Genomic DNA, 23,106 nt, shown 5'->3' with positions numbered 1-23,106 from the left:
GAAAAACCATTGATCGGTAAAAAAAACCAGACCGAACACAGTTTCCAAGTTCCAACTTCTTCTCGTACAGTGCTCGCCTGCACACGTTTATTCCTCCTTTTTCTATATACTCCCGCCCCCATAGAGCTGCACAACTCGAGCTTGAACAATTCTTGCACGAAACATTTTTGCACTGGTCATCTCGGTTTACGTCATCTTAACCACGGTCGATGTGTATGATTCGTCTTAAGGGCCAAACACTCCTGCAAGTGTAAAGTTCCTCGAAAATCACTCCACCATATACTTGGAGACTGCTACTGCAGAGTGCTTGGTCAAAGTGAACCGCCCATAGTTTTGATTGGTGCTCTTCTCTAGATTGGATCAGCCAGTGATCTACCTGCTCCTGATGGTATCTTAGGCTATTGATGTCACGTCGAGTGCCCTGAGGGCTTCGAGTTTCGTAGTCGTAGTTGCTTCGACTCTGAAAAGGCTGGGATGAACGCCTAACAGGAAATTGCACCAGAAACATCGGAAAGGGCTCTTTGACATCCGTGTGCGTGTAGGTGAGCTGTCTTGATTTTTCACTGGGTCAAGGGTATCGAAGCCCACTTGATTTAATGGTTGTGCCAATCAAGGACTTTCCTCAGCCAGAAATGACAACAGAGCTCCGTACTTTCTTCGGTAAGGTAGGCTACTACCAACACTACATCAAGTGTTTTTCTCAGGTGGCGAGCCCACTTACAGACGCACCAAAAAAACATGCTCCTAATCGCATAAAATGGGACGAAGAAAAACAAGCTGCGTTAAATTCTTTGAAGGTAGCTTTCACCACCAAGCCTGTTCTGGTAAGCCCAGACCACTCGAAACCGTTTCCTGTGCAGTGTAATGCAAGCAAAAAAGAATTGGGTGTAGTTTTGAGTCAGGAAGACGAGCACGGTCATGAGCATCCTCTTTTGTACGTAAGCCGAAAGTTGTCTGCTCGCAAACAAGCTTACAGCACCATAGAAAAAGAATGCGCGTGTCTTGTTTGGGCTGTAGAAAAACTTTCCTGTTATTCAGCTGGTTCTGAATTCATTTTCATCACAGATCATTGCCCACTCACGTGGCTTCAGCAGATGTCCAAGAAAAACGGCAGGTTGTTACGTTGGAGCCTCAGTTTCCAACCGTACTCGTTTACGGTTAAACATCAGAAAGGATCGCTACACGCAAATGCAAATGGTCTTAGCAGGGCTTTCTCTCGCTCTGCGCTGGTCAGCATAGTGGCACTAGAGCCTTAATTAAGAATCTATATGTAACTGTTGCTTGTCCTCGACAGTCAATTTTGTTTCCAATCGGAAAGCTTCCAAAACACTCTGCGTATGCGAGTCTGGCCTGGCCGAGCTAGGCAGCTGTGGTGTTCGAGGGGGTGCTTGCTGTTTGACCTATGCCCAGAACCCTGGCCCGAGACTCTTGAAATCGCCAACGCCTGCAGTTTTCTGCCACGCCGGGCACTCCACGTTTTGGCACATCGGCCTAGGAGGCCTCCGAACCCTGCGCGCGAACCCTAAGGGACACACCCTTCAACTTGGACACCAACCACAGCGTCATCGGACTTCGGAGGGTCAGAGGCCACATCGCTGGATTCTTCCAGACATGGGTATCTAAGTACTTTCGAAGCTTGTGCGCACTTCGAAACTATGCATCAGGAGCACAGCTGGCTGAACTGGTGAAACTCCCCGAAAGGTGCTACTACGACCAAAACTTTTATAAACTTTTCGGAAAAAAAATTAACCAGTTCGTGTGCAGACGTTTCTTTCCCCCTTGGTGCTCTTCCATGAGGAGGGGCTGTTGCGTTACGCACCGCTCGCCGCTTATCAGCCAGCACCAAAGTCTGGCTCATCTGCTCCGAACGATAACCTGTTATCGCGTATGTGCCTTGATGTGCGTTCCCGCCCCCTTCGTTCACAGCGTGCCTTTATATTCGACTATGCATGACGCCATGGGTCATTCTTTTGTACCCCTTTTTTAGCGGCATTAAAGCTTACGATCTTCCTTCTCATGGCGTCTCCCTCTCCCGGCTTGCAGCCTGTCTCGACCAAACGTAACACCCCTGGCAATGGTCACCTGGCTCCTTGCTATTGCATTTCGCATGTGCAGTTCACTAAAGCCACTTGCTCAAAATCACTATAATTGCCAAGCTCTCAGGATGAAAGAAATGATCTTAAAAACATCTTTTCTGCACAGATAAGCTTTCACTTAAACCTCTAAAATGTCTTTTTCTAAAGATCCATTTTTGGGCAACTTATCGAGTTTGGACATCATGTTTTCATTACTTCTAATAGTACAATAGGGATAAAATTTTTCATATTCCTTAAAATGTGAAGGGTATCACCTGTATAATTATTACAAGCCTGAAGTAAGCAATTAATATCAGCTGAGGATTCCATGGGTTCTCACATGACAATTTTTCTTGTTCATGAGGTTGTCTTATAAGCACTTTCTTGGTAGTTATTTGGATTCTACAATTAATGTAGAGGAATATCAGTTATTACTGGCCCTAAACAATAAATGTGTATTGGCATAAAAATTTGGTCCGAAATGAAGTATACTTTACACATTGTCATGGCATAAAACAAAAACTGTGCAACTAGCCATAAAACTAATTGCATACTTGAAATCAGCATAAAAACCTATATATACAGCAAAAACTTTATTTCCCTAGGCTACAGATTAATGCTGCTTGTTTTTGTTTTTGTTTTTTACAAATCACATCTCCCCTTAATCACCCCCATTACCATTTAGGTCAATAACAAATAAACCACATCATTCGCCAGTCAGGCCCGACTGCGATATCAGTGGCAGCAGCACTACGATTTCAGACTGATGTCTAGCATCACTTCACACAAATCGTGCCACCACACCAAAAGCAGCCACAAGCACTGCAATTCCTGATTAAAGAGAAGTCTGGTATCACTTCACACAAACCGTGCCACCATATTGAAAGCTGCCACATATGGCCCAATCGAAAACTGATGGACAAGTTGACAATGATTCAGAACTACAGCTAGGTCAAGCATGCAGGACAGAGAAGAGATGATACAGGACAAAAACTGTCCTGTGTGATCCCTCGTTCTGAGTCCTCGTTTGCAGTGTCCTTAATGATAGGGTATGTTCTTCACCTACACTAATCTGAACCACTTCGTGACAGGTCGCAAGAAGTTCAGGAAGTAATAGGAGCAGATGCAACGCAGTGCTCAAAAAGAATGCCAAGATGTAAACATGGCCACTGGCGCACCGATAGGGGGGGTTGTAAATACCCAGAGGCCGACCTAATCTACCCTTTTTTATATGCCCCAATGTCCTTGTCGACGAGTCCCCTAGGTCAGTGATGCACCGAAGAGGGAGAGGAGGATACAGTGGTTGTTACAGCCGCCAAAAGCCAACCTGCCTGCCCCCCCCCCCTCCCTTCCCCATAAGTGCAGCACGGTCCTTGGCTGAGAATCCAATGTACACGCCTTGTTTTTATTTATTTTTTATTAGAATACCCTCAGGGCCCGTAGGGCATTACAGAGGGGGTGGGTACAACATATATAACACACAAGAAAAAAAAGACAAAATAAAGAAACAAGTGTCAGATGCGCAAATCAGGAAGGCAACATAAGTCAACTAAAAATGTATAAGAATTCAAGCACATACAAGACAAAGATAGATAATGGAAACTGCGTATAGTTACAAGCATTGCTGAGAAATTGCAGTCTTGAATAACAAAGGGTCTGTTATTGTTACAACGGAAGAGGAAAGGTGGTTCCAATCGGCGGCTGTTTTCGGTAAGAAAGCTGCTGAAAAGAATTTGGTGCGGCAAAACGGAATGGCAACCTTATGCTGATGATCAATGCGCGATGAGTGGTATGACGGTTGTGAAATGAGGTCTCGCTTCATTGATGGATTGTGAAAAAATATCTTATAAAAAAAATGCAGTCGCGCCAGTTTCCTCCGGACAGTTAAATTGGGTAGGTCAAGATTAGATTTCATTTCTGATATGCTAGCAGTACGGGAATAATTAGAAAAAATGAACCGAACTGAGCGGTTCTGAACAGATTCTAACGCGTTAATTAAATTTTGCTGCACGGGATCCCATATAGCGGACGCGTACTTAAGCTTTGGGCGAATTAGTGATCGGTATAATAGAATTTTGAGGGACAGCGGAGCGCGAGAAAAGTTGCGGCGTAAGTATCCTAGCGTTCGGTTAGCGTTATTACAGATGTAGGTAACATGCGTGTGCCTAGATAGATTGTTGGTAATGTAAACGCCGAGGTACTTATATGAAGAGACATGCTGGAGGGGAACGGCGTTAATTCTGTAGGTACAGGGGGGAGAAATAGATCACCGGGTTATTGACATGCATTTAGATTTGTTAGAGTTGGGAGTCATAAGCCATTTATTGCACCAGGTTGAGACAGTGTCAAGGTCTGACTGTAGAAATTGGTTATCATATTCATTGTTTATTTCGCGGTGAATTACACAATCATCTGCAAATAACCTTATAGCGGAGTTAATGCTGTCTGGGAGATCATTAATATATATAAGAAAAAGTAAAGGGCCTAATACGGAACCTTGGGTACGCCGGATGTTACTTTAGAAAGAGGTGAGTTATAGCCATTAGTTGTTACAAACTGAGTGCGATTAGTCAGAAAGCATTCAATCCATTTAAGAATGTTCGGGTCAATGTTTAAGGCACTGATTTTCAGGAGGAGTAATTGGTGAGGTACTTTATCGAAAGCTTTTTGAAAGTCAAGAAAAATGCAATGCACAAGTGAGCCGCGATCTAAAGCCGATGCTATGTCATTAGTAAAATAAAGAAGTTGGGTTTCACATGAGTAACTTTTTCGGAATCCGTGCTGGTAGGGAGTAAAAAAAGAATTTGATTCTAGGAATGAGACAAGGTTGGAGTAAATTATATGTTCTAACATTTTACAAGGAACACTGGTTAGGGAAATTGGTCTGTAATTGAGAGGAGACTGTATGTTACCAGATTTGTGCGGAGGGACCACCTTCCCCACTTTCCAGTCAAGCGGCAAAGTGGAGGTCTGAATAGATTGCGAAAAGATTAAGGACAAGTAAATTGATGAATACAATGCCGCGTTTTTTAGAAACTTTGAGTTGATTTCATCTACGCCACAAGAAGAGGATAACTTAAGCTTGTGAATTAAATTTTGCACTCCAACGGCATCAACGGTAACAGGATACATGGGTAAAAAATCACGACTAGGCATTTGCGGCAACGCAGAAGCAGAACAACTTGAAAAAGAAGCAACAAAAAAATCATTTAATGCAATGCAACACTCTTCACAGCGAACTGGCTGCCCGTCTGAGTTCGTAAGCGAAATGTTTTTCTTTTCCCTAGGTTTAACAGTTTTCCAAAACTTAGAAGGGTTGGTTACAAGAATTGAGGGAAGGGTATTATTAAGAAAAACGCGCTTGGCTTCCTTGATAGCTGCTCTGTATTCGGAAAGGACAGATTTGTACACGTGCCAACGGGCTAACGAATTAGTCGGCTTTGCCTGACGGAACAACCGTTTCTTTTTATTCCGCAATTTTTTTAAGTCAGTTGAGAACCAAGGGGGGCGTTGGCGACCCTTGATAACGTATGTGGGAATGTATCGCGTGATTAAAGATTCAACTTTCATTTTGAACAAGTTCCAGTTTTGTTAACGCTGCGATCAAAGAAGCCATTAGCAAAGCTCTCAAAATTCGATTCGAGTTCACTGTTGATTGAGTCATAATCACCGCGTGAGTAGTCTCTTATTGTTTTCCAATTGTTTGACCGACGCCTTAAAGAACCTGTTAGATTGAAGTGCACGAAACAATGGTCACTTATGCCAGGGATATATGAAATAGAATGGACAAGGTCAGGTACAGTGGTGAGAATCAGATCAAGAACATTTGATGAAGTGGAGCCCATTCTTGTTGGTTGCGTTACGAGTTGGGTAAGGTTAAAGTCTTCGCACAGTTCCACGAAATGTAAACTGTCGGCTGAAAGTGAGCTTAATGAACAGGAAGGAAGTGACCAGTTTATTTTCGGGTAGTTAAAATCGCCTAGAATAAAAACAGGTGTATGCGGGTGCCTTTTGACAATATCATTCAAAGCATCATGCAGTTGCTCGCAAAACACTGGCGTCGCACTCGGAGGGCGGTAACAGCCACAAAATATGACATTTTGATAGTTGACATGGAGGGAAACACAGACAAATTCTAAAGGTGATGCTATTACTATATGGCTAGAAACTATATAATCAGCTACGGCTATAAGTTTTGAAGTTGCTTTAATCCAAGAAGTGGCTTGAGGTCAAATTTTCTTGATTTATTGTAAAAGCTATGTTGTATTGACATAGCTACTCCAAAACTGAAAGAGCGGAAAGTGCATACTCTGTGGCTCGTGACGCAGCTTTGTACATAACACCTGCCGGTGCGCGGACATCGCCACAGACAACGCGGGATGCCTGACATAGCCCGATTAAGAAATCCATTCGCATTTAAAATGAAGGCACTTATTGAATGGCAAACATATTGCCGCTACAATGCTCGGTTTATTTAAGGTCTTCACCAATTAGTGCCACTGTTAATGTGCAAACAGGCTATAATTCAAATTGGCGAAATGAAATCCATGCAACTATCGATCTGCCGAAACGAAAAAAAAAAGTATCGCAACCACCTGCGCCTTTCCAAATACATGTGCGAGTCTTTTTTTCTTGCCTCATCACAATGCATCAAGTTTTTTAAAGTCGGCTCTCATTATTTCAAACTCGAAGGGACCTCTGAATTTCGTTTGAATTATCAACAAGTTTGAATTATTAGAAGTTCTCGGATGACTCTGTGTGAGGTGACACTACACATTATGATTAGGCATTGAGTTTATCACATTTAAAAATATTTTTGGTGTTTTTGAGCCCTAACTGCACACAGTGAACAGAAAGCAGAGGTGTAAAGCTCCCAAGTTTATTGGCCATTTACTGCTGATCAGACCTTCTAAAGAAATTATGAACTGCTAACTGCTTCATTGCTACAGGTATGTGCCTTCAACATAAAGCTCTCTGTACCAGTTGAAAAGTATCACGGTTTACCATGCGTGTGCTTCGTTTCAAACATTTAATTACTTCTAAGCCTTTTTCCTTGAAGTCATTTTTATACTGTTAGAATTATATAAGCACAAAATTTTTTAAATAGTAGTGGGAAAGCAGCTGATGTTTTCTGGTATGGACCTGCAAAAAGTACGAATTAACCAAAAGATAGAGTTTGAACTAAGAGGCTTTTAAATACATTGAAAGAATAGAGGGCCAACCAAAAAATCGAATTTCGTTTAATTTACCTGAAAGTATTATTTATCAGAGATTGAATTATCACGGGTCTACTGTATACAAACTTTCTCATAAATGTTTCAAAACAGTCAACTCTCATTAATTCAAACTAGAAGGGACCTCTGAATTTTGTTTGAATTATCAAAAAGTTTAAATTATCAGAAGTTCTCAGATATATGAATCTGGGCTAGGTGACACCACACATTCTGATTCGGCATTTATTTCATCACATTAAAAAAATTTTGAAGCATTTTTAAACCCTAACTGCACCCAATAGACAAAAAGCAAAGGTGTAAGGTCGAGAAGTTGATTGGCCATTTACTGCTGATCAGACCTTGCCAACTGCTTCTTTGCTATATGTGCCTTCGCACAAACCACTCTATACCAGTTGAGAAGCATCACGTTTACCGTGCATGTGCTTCATTTAGAACGTTTGTTTACTAGCAAAGCCTTTTTCTTCGAAGGCCTAAGGAGCTTATTTGTCATTTTTATACTGTTAGAATCACATAAGCATGCAAATTTTAAAATAGTAGTGGGAAAGCAGCAGATATTTTCCAGTATAAAACTGCAAAAAGTATGAACTAACCAAATGATGAGTATGAATTAAGAGGCTTTTAAATACATTGAAAGTACAGAGGGTCAACCAAAAGATTGAATTTTGTTTGAATTAACCAAAAGTTTGAATTATCACACTTTGAGTTATCACGAGTCTACTGTATTTCTCTCTTTGGAGCTCTAAGCCTGTGTCTGCATGTCGCCAAGACAAATATAACAATGAAACACACCGAGGAACCTGCTTTTAATCCATTCTAACCATAACTGTATTTTTCTCAGATTCGGCTTAAAGGAGCACTGACATCAAATTTCAAGATCGAGATGTGCCCATCATTCAATCGCTTGGTATGCATAGGTCTTCTTGGCCAAATTTGAATGGCATTAGTCACGTGGAAGTTATTTTAATTCGATCTCAAACAGCGTAGAAAAGCTAAGGAGAAAAAACGAAGAATCGACTGCCCTGTGACATCGACACTAGAGCTACGTGTTCGGTGTGATACATTCTACAAATACCATCCTGAGTGACGATACACTAGTAACAATGACATCCACGATCTGAGTGTGTTTGGAGCTGACTACCATGCCTCTCACTAATGGCTCTACTTGCTGTGTTGAAGCGTGCGTGCAATTCATCGTGTCGCATCGGCTGATCTGACATGTGCTCCACAGCGTGAGTACGATCATTCAGAGTGACAATTTGTGCCAGAATGTTTGGGAACCGCTGCGCAGTGAGAACCTGCATGTTGAGGCACGGAAAAAGCAGATATTGCATGGCGTTTCATGTCTTTCCAAGCCAAGAAGCTCAACACAGCCAGTGGGTTGACTTCATGCGCGCCGATGGATAGAGGGACTGGACGCCTAAGATCAGCCGCATTTGCTCGCTTCACTTTGCACCCAGCTGCTCCAGGGTAAATCCTGTGTTGGCGAACGAGTTGGGTTTCACTGGCAGTACGAGGCCCCTTCTCGAGGCCGAGGCTAAAGGGAGAGGGGAAAAACGAGTTTGCGTTACTTAGCCTAGCCGGAGGGAAACGCATGGAGGGGCTTTAGTCTACATCATCAGAGACACAGCTGGACTGACTGCATGTGTGCTCCTAGCAGACAAAATGCCAGTGTGCGTGACGTCACCACTTTTTGTGAAAGCAGCATCAGCTGTGCAGCGGCCTCGACGTGGCTGCGAAGTAGCACTGACAGCACTACAATTTGGCGGGTTTTCGATCCATTTTGAACTACGTTCGATCGCGGATATATTAATCAATATTACAGACATTCATTCGTACCTCAGATGCGTTTTAGGTTGCGAATCCCTACTAGGGGGTCGATAGCTATCCGTCGAGCAAAAATTTTGACATGAGTAAATTTGATGTCAGTGCTCCCTTAAGGACTGTCATTAGAGTGCTAAGAGATCCTAAATAACATTTATTCTCTTATCTAAATTTATTGAATGAGTATGCAGTTCCCCTTGAAACAGAGGTTCACTGTCGCTTTAGCGAGTTGTCGCAACCTGAAAATAACAATAGTTATAGCGCGAGAACAAAACGATGACACAGAGACAAGAAGGAGATGTCGTTTTGTTCTCGCGCTATAACTATCGTCATGCCATACCAACTAGCCCAAGCTGCCACACTTCTGAAAAATAAAACTGTGCAAACACACCAACACTAATTGATAGCCTTAGTTCACTTCAAACTACACAAAATGTGCGATACATTTTATCCCGCCTGCTTCGGGCTGCCGAAGCAGGCAGGATAAAAGCGTGGCTGATGCGCGCGCGACTTCAAAGAGAAACCACATGTTAGAAGAACTGCTGGCATGCTTGACTGCCGAAAAAAGAAGAAAAAATGGTCTTGCTGACGCCCACACTCCAAATGCGTTGCCCACAGCAGAGGATGGGGATGGGTGGTTCGTGAATGTGTTTTCAGCATTACGAACCCAATAGCGTGTTTTCTGCCTGCTCCCAAAGACTGGCCAATGAAAGAGCGAAACCTAAGGCATCTACAAAACTGTGACGAGTACCGCCGCCATTCAAGGCACCCTTTCATATCTGCCAGACAAGATGCCATCTTTGCGTGTCTCCCCTCCTTGAACTCTAAAGAGGAACCATATGCATTCTGAAACGTCGAACAATGCCCACTCAAAGTTCTAAAGATCAGAAGGCATCGGCGGTGCTTCGAAACAGGTGTTTTCAGTTTTTTTCAGAGCTTGCGTTTTCTGCAGGCAAACGGTGTCTCCAGAAAGGTGATTGTGCATATATATATATTTTTTTTACAGCGGACATACGATAAACACTGAAGCGGCGAGAAGAAAGGCGACCTCGTACGTAACTCGTCAAAGTGACCTAGAAGCCTGGAGGCTCTACAGCAAAAGCACATCACGATATTAGTTAAAGCACGTACGCTGTGGTTCCTGCATTGCTGAGCAAGCCTTTGATCAAGTACAGTAGAACCTCGTTAATTTGAATTCACTGTGACTGCAAGAAATCTTCGAAATAAGTGGGTTCTTCGAATTAATAACCTGGTCCCCATTTTGCCGTAAACGATGGGAAACGGCGGGCCTCGCTGCTGCCACCTCAAAAGGAAAAAAAGGGGGTTGCAGAAAAAAATACATTTTCACTGCAACACAATAGTGACATGCGGACAGCTAGTCGTTGCAGGGTCAGCACGTCGTCATGCGACCGTTCGCCCATTCTTTCTGTTAAAATAAAGGATTTAATCATGGCCAGTGTGATGATATTCGCAATGTGCTTTGGCTGGAAAACGTGATCATTGAAGCTTTCAAACTTAGTTTTAGAAGTAGGTTTTGCAGGCGAGAACTCCGCCGGCAGTGCAAGAGCGCAAATCCCTAGAGCAACTGGCAATTGAAGATTCACATACATCGTGAATTCCGCCAAACTTTCCTTTATTAATTTCCTTATGCTACCAAAAAATAAATGTCGGTGAGTCATGACGCACTGACGCTGCAGGAAGCACTCAATTCGCTACCTGCACGTCACAGCTGTGTTACAGATTGATTGATATGAGGGGTTTAACGTCCCAAAACCACCATTATGAGAGACGCCGTAGTGGAGGGCTCCGGAAATTTCGACCACCTGGGGTTCTTTAACGTGCACCCAAATCTGAGCACATGGGCCTACATTTCCGCCTCCATCGGAAATGCAGCCGCCACAGCCGGGATTCGAACCCGCGACCTGCGGGTCAGCAGCCGAGTACCTTAGCCACTAGACCACCGCGGCGGGGCGCTGTGTTACAGAAGCACGTCTTGTTTCCTGCAGGCGCACCACATTTCTGCTGACCATGAGACCGTTTTTTTTTTTCCCCCTTTCTTTTTTGCCCTGAAAGTAGCAAGGCTGGGGTGGTTCATCTGCCACTCATTAGTATCGATACGCTGCATTGCCTTGTAGCTCTGAAAGGCCTATTTCCGTGGATTTGCGGAAAAATCAGGATCGGGAATCAGCACAGGGCACCCCAAGTTTTCTAATTAACTGGACTGGTGCTGACCGCCGCTTCTAATCATCCGCTCATACTTACATTGCAAAATTCATGACCGTGGAAATATTTGGAATTGAAAGTTAGATTTTGAAATAACCGAGTTCGAATTAATGAGGTTTTACTGTATAATGTGTACGTCGCCGGCCATACCGCAGTAGAGCACACACGCGGTGGCCCTAAGTAAGCACGACGTTGTGGCATAATGAGAAAGAATGGCTTCGTGAAACCCTCTCTTCTTTTACCGTTTCCTGTATGTTGTACACGGGATGAAAGTCACCTTTGCATACGTTGAGTTCGCTCGCTACAACTCAACTCAGCGTTTGCTGTGCGAATGTACGTCGGCAGTGCGCTTCCAGACTGACCACACGCATCGCTGAAGCGCCAGTCGAACATGATCCTCAGCGACTTCCCGAAAAAGATTCCACATTAAGATTCAAGATACGCAGCAGCAGCAGCAACAAAATGATCGATTACGGCCAAAAAGGAAGCAATTACTCGGCACATACCACAGTCAGATGCGTTTATCGATTAGACATCACTGAGGTTGCTTCAGTCACCGAACCTGCGCACTTGAATGACATGGCGAATGGGTAAGCGTAGCTATAAGGCAGTTGACCAGTAAGCTGAAAATTTTACTTGCCGTGCGCTGCATTGAGCTGTACATACTGCTGTAATCAATACTGAAAAGCTTATAAACAATATTTACTCATTGCACTCTCATACTTGTAGTCTGAAAGGCTCGAAAGAAGTTAAATATAAAATATTCTGTGCGCATTATGCAGAAATTTTTCAGTTGCAGTTCTTTACCTGCTAATGTTTCCAATAGGGTCTGTTTGTATGGCATGTTCCGACTACTTAGGTAATAAGACAAAATATATAATACTAAATGGAACAAAGGAAGGCACAGCGCTCCAGGTGTCATCGTGTGCCCTTCTTGCGTTCCATTTGTTTGCTCTACCATATAAACCACATCCTTTTTTAAAAAGCATTGTTTGTCCGCCAGCTGGCTGGCACATCAGCACCATTATCATCAAATGAAGCTGAAAAACTAGCTAAAATAAGTATTTGCCAGACATCTTTGTTGGGAAATATGTTACGCTTTGGTTTATTCAATTTGCCGTTTGTTTTCTACGTGCATTGCTTCATTGAAGGGTTTCTTGGTCATCTCAAGTTTTTTCAAGGTCTTGCGGTAAAAACTCTAAACAGATCATGGTCACCATCATTATCACATTAGATGATAATATTATTATTATTACTATTGCAGGTAATATATTTATTATGTAAGAGTGACAGCGCCACTGGGGCGCGGGCGCACGCTAGGTTTGACTGCGAAGCAGAGGAAGACGAGGCAAATAAAGAACAGCCGGTTCAGCGTACGGGCATTGTCCCTTTGCCTTAATCATTAAAATTATCATTATTATTTCGTATTGGCATTTTACACTTATCTCAAGTTTCAACCCATCCAGAGAAAAATCCTGGGTGCTGTAATGTCACAGGCCGTACACTTGTGTGTCTAATGCTGTCTGATGTCTGCCACCTAAGCAGGTTCAAAGAGCAAGGTGTAGCACAGTAATGGTTCACAAAGGCAAGTTTTTAAACTCATAGTGGAACAGGCACAGCATCAACCTTGCCCTGCATCGTGTCTCTCTTTCATGCCGTCAATCAGTTGCAAAACCACAGCTTTGATCAGTTTTACAGCTGTCTGCTACAGTAAAACAGCATAAAGTAATGACCAATTTATGCCAAAAATAATCAGCCTTTAAAACAAGCCAACACTGCTTTCCTGAACATTATGACCTGCAGGATGCTGCACGTGACATTTCCAGTGTAAACAGGGTGAGCTCGTTGCCTAACAGAGTCGATGACAGAGCTAGCTGTGTGTTTCGATAGTTTGGCAACTGTGTACTTTGTGTGAAAATCTCACTTAGTCAGCATCCCATCAAAGGGCAATTACAGGGTTGGGTGGAGCCTTTCGGCTGGTGTGTTTATGCAACCTATAACTTTTCCTGAAGTGCATACAGGTGGTGAGAGCATGCAGTTAAGAGAAGACCGTAGCAGTGACGGGGGGAGGGTGCCTGTAACGTTGCTGTTAGGGGTGTTTAAAACAATTCTTGTGGCTGTCATTCATTATATAGTAGCGAATTCCTGTCACCATGTACTGAATCTTCAAGCTCATGGTTGCCTAAAGGGCATTATTGGTGTCCAACAAGCTTTTCCTCATGAAAGTGCATAATCTGTTCAGGAGGCACAACAGACAATCTGCACAGGTGCACGCAGGAAGACCAAACTGTCAACATCTTTCAGAGTGCATTAAGGCACCCTTGATGAAATAGCTGAGAGTGTGTTCTTGTCTCTGACAAAGTCGCATGCCGTAAAAATATTTCCAAGTAGAAAATATTATGCCATTGCTATGTGCCACAAAAACTGTGGTTGCATATGGAAGATTCTCCATTGCTTTGATACACAAGCATAGATGCAAATAAGAAGAATAAGCATACATGCAAATGAGAAGTAACACCTGTAGCAATGCCCTCAGTTGACACCAGCAAATAAAGAGCACTCTACAATATTGTGGGAGTTCACTTCCAGGTAAAGTCAGCAGTACATTACAAAGAAGGCAGTGCAAGACAAGACAGCGGAGCAAACAACGGCACCGGCCCAGCTTGGTGTTCTGTTTTTAGTCAATTCATTCTAACAAGAACGTCAGCACAAAGTTGAAGTTTACTGCAGAACAACCTCACTTTACCTCCAATCTCCAATGTGTGTTGGAAGGAAGTATTTTATTACTAAAATCAAACCCTTTATAAGAGACAGTGAGTATAAGAGACACCAGTGTGCCTACAGTAAAATACGGGTTGATAAGAAAATGCACACAAGGTACCCTGTTTATAAGAGACATCTCATATAAAAGACAAGAGTTGCTGCCTGGAGCATGCCTCTTATAAAGGGGTTCAACTGTAGTGCCAAGTATAGAAAGGAAGTACTTTTGACAGAGACCTGGGCTAGTTCAGAAAAAAAAAAAAAAAAGCCTCTGTGGCGATACGATATTGCCGCCACTGCCACAGTAGCACTTCACAGAGTGAGGCATTGCTTCAGCAGCTGTGTACCGTGTCTGATAAGCTTTTGCTTGCCTTTCCTGACAGCGATCCGTATTCCTTCAAGAGACAAATGTGAGACTTGCAGAGTGGTTCACAGATCCCTAGATGTAGCTGCAACTACCTGAAAGCATTTGTCATTTAACTGAAAGAATAAACCAGCGTATGGTTGTCTATGTTGGTACAACTCTGTATTGGGATCTATCTGTCTCATCACATTCCCCGACCTTTACCAAAAATTTCATATTGCCTACAACAGATTCAGCTAACCACTCTGCAGATTTCCTCACCTCATCTTATCATCCTAACTTCTTTTGCCACTGTCAGCCTCCTTTACCTTGTTGTTACCCATAATAGCCCACTGCCACACCTTTTCTACAGATTACAGAACCTTGCCAAGCTCCACTGTCAAGTAGAATAACATTTACACATGCTTGCAGAGCTATTATATCGCTTTGCAAACATTGTTGCGATGCCATGTGCACTTCTGAGACGATCTGCCATTTTGCTACATTATGTAGCAACAAATATATAGTTTTGGAAACTTAAAGGACTGTTTATTTTTTAATGTCAATTATTTTCGTGCAGTGTAAATAGCCTGGTTCTTCCTGCTATCTCTTTAACTGCTGTTATGAGGCAGCTAGATTTATGAATGACACCCTTAGTGCTGGTGAAAGAGAATTAAATAACTTATCGTTTGACATATTGGCTCTTCATTGTTATATGACCATTTCTACAAAGCAGCCAGAATTGTAAGATGTCTAGATAGTGCAGAAAGTGAAATACAGCAAAGAGTGCAGAAGCTGCTTGCTTGTCACTGGTATGCAGCATGTACGAATGAGACCTGTAGCAAAGCATTTCTGCTACAACAGCTGCTATACCCTTTCCACAGCACATACCAATAGTTCAAACATGTTACAACTGCGGGTTCAGCTAGACTTAAGTTGGCTTTATCATGATATTCCAAAACCTAGCGGCAATACCTCAAGTTGCACCTCTATTTAGGTTGTGGATACTAGCACTTCTTTATTCGTGACGTGCAGGGGTGCAACAGCCGGAATAGAATTTGGGGAAATTTTCGGAGCAGTGAAATGTTACTTTCAGAGCACTAAAATCTACATCTGGAGCAGGTTAAAGAAAAAAACATGATTGTTTATCACACAAGACTAAATTTGGAGCAGTATGAAAAAGAAGGCTTGCACAAAGAAAAAATTGTGTACAAAAGATTCAATATTTCCTGAACCGTGTAGACTGAATATGAGCACAACTAGTATTACAATAAAAGTTGTATTTAGAATCAACCCCCCCCCCCCCCCCCTTAGCAAACAATGATGAAGTCTACATTAGCATTTGCCACGCCTGTTAAATCCTTTGACAGCCTCTGAGGACTCAAATGTGGATCTGCTAAGCTGATGATCATGAGATTCGGGAGATTCGTAAAACTGAGAAGTAGTGGTGGCAAAAAAAGAAAAGGAAAACGTGCTCACTTATGTTTGATTCTTTTTAGGGCTACAGATGCATCATACAGTGCTCCAAATAATTTCAGTAACTTTTTAGACGTCAGCGATCACATTAGTACTCATAATTATTAGGTGGCGTACACATGCATGAGTAACTGAGCAAACTGTGCTGTGATCAGTGAATAATGCTAACAGCCCCCTATCAAATATTAGGATGCTTTTCCGCAGACCACTGGTGTACTGCAGCGGAAGTGGCTTTAAGCGGCATTCTGTAGTGGTTCAGACGAAGGATTTTTCAAATCTCTACATGCCCCCTCCCCCTTCCTATTTTTATATCATGATGGATTTTGGTTTAGAGCACAACTTATCCGCTCGCTTGCAAGGCGAATTTGACTAAAGTGACAACAGTATGCACCCAATAGCCTGGCCACAGCCCCGGAAATCTATCGCATGTGCCGTTGCTATGAAAACTAACATGGTCTATGGCAATGCCAGCGTTCGCAGCCGTCGAGTTAGTTCACACGCAGTAACTGCGGCACACGTTTCCAGCCTTAGTACCTAACATGCCATAGCTGCATTTGTGAACTAGAAAACTCATATTTCCCGCAAAGTGTTGCTGGCTACAGGAACGCATTTTTGTCTAAGTTGCATTGTGCTGCCAATAGGTATCCGCTGCAGTCAGCAGACCTAGGGGCACACGGCGTAGATACTTCATCAGGTCAATCACCTTTCACGAGTACGGTTTGCGGTCCTGGATCCCTGCATTGATTGATGACGCAAACTACAGTTGGCCAACGTGAACTGCATTTCTTACTGAAATTAGTGCAACAGAAAATTTTGGGGCTGGTCGAGCATTTTTACACAGTGTGGCGCAATTTCAAAAAATTTCATGGTTTTGGCGCAACTTGACGCACCTGTTGCACCCCTGGACGTGCCACTATTTCTGTACGCATCTCTGTAAATTAATAAAAATGTCAGTTTTTCGAGCAAGAAGAAAATGTGGTACAGATGAACAAAACCTCTTGCCATACCACACAGCTTCAGCAGCGAAATAATGGAAGAAAAAAAAAGGCAATAAGGTACACTTCTTTCTATAAAAACTATTTTCCTTTTCAATATACAGTTAAAATTAAAGTGCCAACAAAAGGTGAAACATTCTAATGAAGTGGAGCAGCCACCACTCATTGTTACTTTACCCCGTTACCTGAAGAAACATGCAGCCATCGAATGACGCATAAATTTCTGTAGCAATTTAGTGGAAAATTCACCCCACTCCTCAAAACCAATTTCCATAACCTTGGGGTCCTTAGACGTACCCTTTTCTTGGTAACAAGACCAAACATCACTGTGCGGCAAACCTGTTTTCATGTGTTAATAAAAAGTGTACTCTCTGTTCTCAAGCTGTCAGGAAGAGCATTTCTTACTTCCATAAAACCAAGTTCCAACCAAAATCACAAAACATCTTTTGGTGCTAGTAGTAACAATCACCATTTCACTGATACCCTGAGTCCGCTGTACTAATAAAAGATGTAAATATGCAACGATCATAATGCCTTTCACAATGCCACACCTATGCCAAACACGAAACCTTTCTTTCTTTTACAAAATGACGAGAAAATATTTGCAAACCTGCTGCTGCTGTTGGGTATGGTCCAGTAGCCGACGTACAGGACTCTCGACCTCATTTCGTAAGCTTGTGTATTTGGCTGTTCGTGATGAGTTGAACAGCTCCTGGAAGCATACAGCAGAACATGGTTTATACACCACCGCACAAAAAGACGCTGAAAAATGAAAGTATGTGCATTACACTGAACCCAAATCTCATGAATATTGTATGTACAGTTCAGAACCAGTTGTAGAGCAAGCAGCTAAAAGAGCACTTCAGAGTAGCTACTACCCTCAGAGCAAGTACCACTATAGTGCATTCGCTAATGCTAATATTTAGGTTCAGCAAATGCAGTAGCCCCCTGTTTTACAATGAGAACTGACCTTTTCACACATTCATACGTATGCTTGTTTAGTATATTCCAGACGACTAATTTATACCCACTACATGACAGAAATTTTATTAGATATCATGCTATCACACAGGCACGGCCATGTGAAAAAGCTGGAATTTTTTCTGCACTTCATTAAAAGAGACTGTTAAGAAATTTTATGGGTCTTTTGGGCAGTATTTACTATGCTGCTGAACTTAATGTTGATGGTGGTAGCAGCAATGCCTGTCAGAAGATGCAAATCTGCACTTGGCAGTTACCGAGTACAACCATTTACATGCATTGTAACACTGCATTTGCAAGAGGTACAGTCCTCAAGAATTGAAATGCAACACTTCGTTTTATTATAGTATAGTACTTACTACGAGAAATTGCTCGTGAAACTGCTTCATTTTGCTAAAAATTTGGCCACTAAAAACAATGTTGCCATTGATTGAACTGTTCGAGTTAAACTTCTGTCAATATGACTCGTACTGTAGATGCTGGAAACAAATGTATAAACATTACTCAGCCCTAATTTTTTTTTTCTTTTGAATCTCTGAATACTGCACTTATAGACAAAGTTTTATAGTATACATTCACTTGTTTAGAGCTTATATTAATGATAACTAACAGGCACAGTTCTCATTATTAATGTGCCTCCTAAGGAAAATGAGCCCTTAAATTTACCCTTCTTTCCTTTATTTAGCACTTGTCACACGACCACTACACTTTTGTGGAGCTTCTCATACCAGCTTAATGCAAGTTTACCAGAGTCCCATTTTCATATTGCCTATTTGCATAGACTACAAACAGATCCATTAACAAAGCAAAAACAACAACAAGCACACTGGTAATGTCTTTAGTCAAATGCTTGCACAGGGGTTACAATAGCTGGCATAGTTAAAAAAAATACTGTATTCAAACTTGCAGTGTTCTCTATTGACAATTCGAGAGCACTGGTGCCAGTATATCAATTCCCGATTACATGCGCTGGTGCCCACCATGTTGCGAGAAGTCGTGTAGAAGCACACACCCTTGTAGCCTAGCCGGATTCTCTCAAATAGAAACACTATCTTTCAACTGTGACATGACTGATAGTTAAATTTATGACTAATAAGTTCACTAGTAATTGCTGCAATTTACTTGATCATCCTAATCAAGTTAACCCAATGATGCCCTCCATTCCTCTGGGTTTCACATTTCATTTTTATTTTTAACTTCAGAGCACTGGACTGTCTACTCTCATGAACGCTAATGATAGTACTACAGCCCCAGGCGAATGAAAAGATGAATCCAAGTGCCTACAATATTCCTTTCTTTTTTTACAACTAAAAAATATAGCATGTAGGCACAAGTTCAGCAGACATTATGCAATTTTTGCCATGATATAGCGGGATGTAGCAAGTTTTATCTTTTGGCACAGCTTGGTGCAGTTGGTGTAATAATTACATCACTGCTAAGTTCAATTACACTCCTTTAGTATCGTTGTTTATGTAAAGCAATACCTTGTTACGATAGACACTCAAGGAACCCAGCAAACATGTACCGTGTAGTTGAGGTCTCTAGTAATAAAATATACGATATACCGCAATTACTCGCATAATTCTCGCACCCCCCCCCCCCCCCCCCACTGCTCGACAGAAATACGTTTTTTTTTCTGCTAGTAATTATTGCAACCCCGAAAATTGCAGCAGTAATGTATGTCGTCTGCTCATTCCAGCCACTGATGACAACGACAGCCAAAGCCATCTGGCACCATCTCTTAAGCATTATGCATATTATCAATGCACGGAGCCTTAAATCTAATCCAAGCCAAGCCAAGCCAAAGTGGCAAGTGCGCGTAGCAGCGCTGGTTGCAGAATGTATTGCACGTTGTGTCTGTTCTGTGGTTACGCTTTGGGGAGATACCGAAGCTACACAGCGGCTATCAAGTTGAAAGTGACTGATCATGCACTAAACATAGGCAGCAGGGCCACCGTTAGGCTCTTCGGAATTGACAAGTTTTGTGTTCGCTACTGTCGAAGGCAGCACGAGCAGCTGAAACCCGCCAAGATGCATTGAGCCTTCCGTGTGCCCAAGACTGGGATGGATGGTAAACTTTATTTTGTCAAAAGGCAACTGCGAATGATTCCGCGCTAAATGGCCATCAGCCCAAGGTCGACGTCGTACTCCAACATTTTGCAGGCTCCCGTTGAGTGATGAATTCCAACGCTACACCCGCAACGCCGACAGGCTTTGCATTTGGTATTCTTATTCTCTATTATTTGCTTGCAGCTTTTCTGTCTCAAATAAATCTTGCCTTGCATTGAACCTGTGGTTTTATTGTTAAGGTAAGTCTTAATTAGTACTTCTCAGAGCTTGCATTTAGTTGCAGGCGTGAGAATCCCGATTTGCGACAGCTTATTTTTCTTTTTCGCTCCGTACATTTTTGCCGAAAATTTTCCCCGCGTAATTTTTCGACCCTCTGAACTTTTTCTTTAGTTTCCCGAAAAAAAAAAAAAAGTACGAGAATTATGCGAGTAAATATGACAAAAACACTGTAGTCAGTATAGATCACATTATTATTATGCATAAGCATCAAACTGCATTTAATCACACCAGTAAGAATTGCTCATTATTGCTTAAAAAAGTGAATTATAACAGTTTGTTTCTAGGGGTTTGTTTCTAGGGGTTTGTTTCTAAGGTACTCGGCTGTTGACCCACAGGTCGCGAAATTGAATCCCGGCTGTGGCGGCTGCATTTTCAATGGAGGCGAAAATGCTCTAGGCCCGTGTGCTCAGATTTGGGTGCACATTAAACCACAGGTGGTCAAAACTTTCCGAGTCCTCCACTACATCTCTCATAATCATATGGTGGTTTTGGGACGTTAAACCCCACATATCAATCACAATGATTTTGGAGTGCTCTCAGATGTTTGGCACCCTCAGTTGCAGACACTTTAGTAATAATAACTGTTGGGTTTTAATGTCCCAAAACTAACATATGATTATAAGAGACGCCGTAGTAGAGCACCCCGGAAACGTTGACCACCTGAGGTTCTTTAATGTGCATATAAATCTTAAGCACACAGACCTACAGCCTTTTCCCCTCCATCGAGAACGCAGACTCCACAACCGAGATTCAATACCACGACCTGCGGGCCAGCAGCCGAGTGCTTTAGCCACTAGACCACCGTGGCGGGTGAATGCAGACACTTCCTGTCCTGTAATGTCCTCAGCATCATACTCCTCCTACTGTTCACCCTTTAAGCTGCATTTCCAGTTGTCTCGTGAGAGGAGTACAAGCTCTTCAGAGTACATCAGCTCCACACCTGTAGCCACCAATTTCTCTAACAATACTCGAAAGACATACTCACACAACAAGGCCAATGCAGCATGAGTGTGTATTCTGAGAATTATCTGAGAAGGCTACGTAGTCAATGCAGTAAAAGGCTGCCCTCAGTAACAGAGTTCCTCTTCAAACATGTCTATTGTATGGCATGCTTGTTAAAACTTCTTCGTTACAACACCTATTCAAATTGATCACCGGTAATCAACACTTTTAGTTCATAAATTTTGGCATGTTAAATTTGTTTATCGTGCACCCAGCCCTTTCCAATATTTAGTCCAGCTACTCAACTTTCATAATCAATTTAAATTTGCCCATTTTGGCAACAATTTTTGACAGACCTTTGCACGAACCAATGTGCATGTATTGTTAGAAAAGTGCACTAGGCTGGCAAACAAGACAGAAGTGCGTGCCCCTCGGGATTATCCTACGGTAACATCGAAGTTCTGTGATGAAAAGAATTTTCGAAAGTCAAATATCAAACTAAAGTGTCAGGCAATTTGACTATCTTGAGAAGTATTAATTACCAGAAATATATGCCAGCTATTCAATAAAGAGCTGTTCTTAGGAGTCAGAGAAAATTTGTTCTACAAAAAATCTTTACAAAGGTCCACCTCGTGTTCAAAGTGCCGACATGGCCTTCTCTGACAGTTTTCAGCAGCCTTGGTTTCGCTTGCATCGTTATATCACACACAGCGTCGCATCTAGTGTCACCAATCGCTCCTATGGCACATCATCAGGCACGCATAAGTGCGCACCAGCGCTGCAAAAGAAATTCACCGCTCGAAACTACCTTGCAACCCTACTTGAATTGAGTGAGGACGAGCTTAGAGTATGAGGATGGCAGCACTTCAGCTTTGTAAGTTTTATGGCGACTATGTTTTGCGTCAGCCTGAGACATTCGCACCCGTTCATTGGTTTGTTTTGTGTAAATCTTCAAGTTGTCTTCTCTGCCACAAGTTCGTATAGCTTCTGACCTTTGTACACAATCTGGCTGTGTGCAAGGTCCACACTTTGCTGGGGTGCGGTGTGCTGGCGCCGACTGCAGAGCTTCTTTAACAACAAGAAGGCCGCCGGAGCACATCTTGGCGCTCACTACGGAGCAGTGTGAAACGTTTTAAAACAGCACACGACATTGTCCCTTTATTTACTATGATATGTGCAAAAATGCAAAGAAAAAAGAAATATGCTTGGATGCATATATTAAAACGCCAACCTATAGGGAGTGGGGTGGCTCATGAAAAGAGGCTGTGCTAGATGAAATAGCGAAGTTCACTGCACATCTTATTTATAAGGAGATTATTGACATTCCAGGTAACCATCTATAACATTGGAACACCTGGAGACTCTTATTGCAAGAAAACAAATATTTAGAGAAAAGTGTATGAGTACACTTGTGTCTCGCGAAAAACCATGCAATGCTTCACTGCAGGGAATGAGGTTCTGATTTTCTTTGTCTATGTGAAAAGAAACATTTTGTACAACATTCAGTAATTTTTATACTGTTCCTGTGTCACTTATCTACCAAATGTATATTCTTAATTTCCTTTGTTTCAATGCTGTTGCATATAGAATGTTTTTTATTTCACTATTTACCAGCCGGCAACTGAAAATTCCACACTTTTCACATTTTTATTTATTCAAAGAATTTTGTTCTTATATATATGAACATACATTGTTTAGAAAGAGGATTTCATCGTGCAAAGTTTGGTAGGCTGCAATGCGTGCTAAAGTACTTTTCAAACTGGCAAAACGATATTCCCGAGACATATGAAAAACAATCATTTTCGCGCAGTAATGAAAGAGTTACCATGGTGAACATGGGAAAATCAACCAAACCATTATTTTCAAATGTCTCATAGCCGAGTGTCTCTTATAAAGACATTTTACTG

At 42.2% G+C, this 23,106-nt stretch overlaps 1 protein-coding gene across 1 annotated transcript in view; it reads right to left on the bottom strand.

Annotated features, from left to right (window-relative positions):
• The window catches only part of Syx6 (Syntaxin 6), a 67,516-nt gene that overhangs the window by 19,866 nt on the left and 24,544 nt on the right, over positions 1-23,106 (bottom strand). The window contains exon 5 of the mRNA XM_037413230.2: positions 17,538-17,639. Within this exon, the coding sequence (XP_037269127.1) occupies positions 17,538-17,639 (102 nt within the window). The remainder of the gene's footprint in view (positions 1-17,537; positions 17,640-23,106) is intronic.

This window comes from Rhipicephalus microplus, chromosome X (genome assembly GCF_043290135.1).
Source record: "Rhipicephalus microplus isolate Deutch F79 chromosome X, USDA_Rmic, whole genome shotgun sequence".
Lineage (NCBI taxonomy): Eukaryota > Metazoa > Arthropoda > Arachnida > Ixodida > Ixodidae > Rhipicephalus > Rhipicephalus microplus.
Note: the sequence above shows the minus strand (reverse complement) of the source record. Positions and strands in the feature narration are given on the sequence as shown.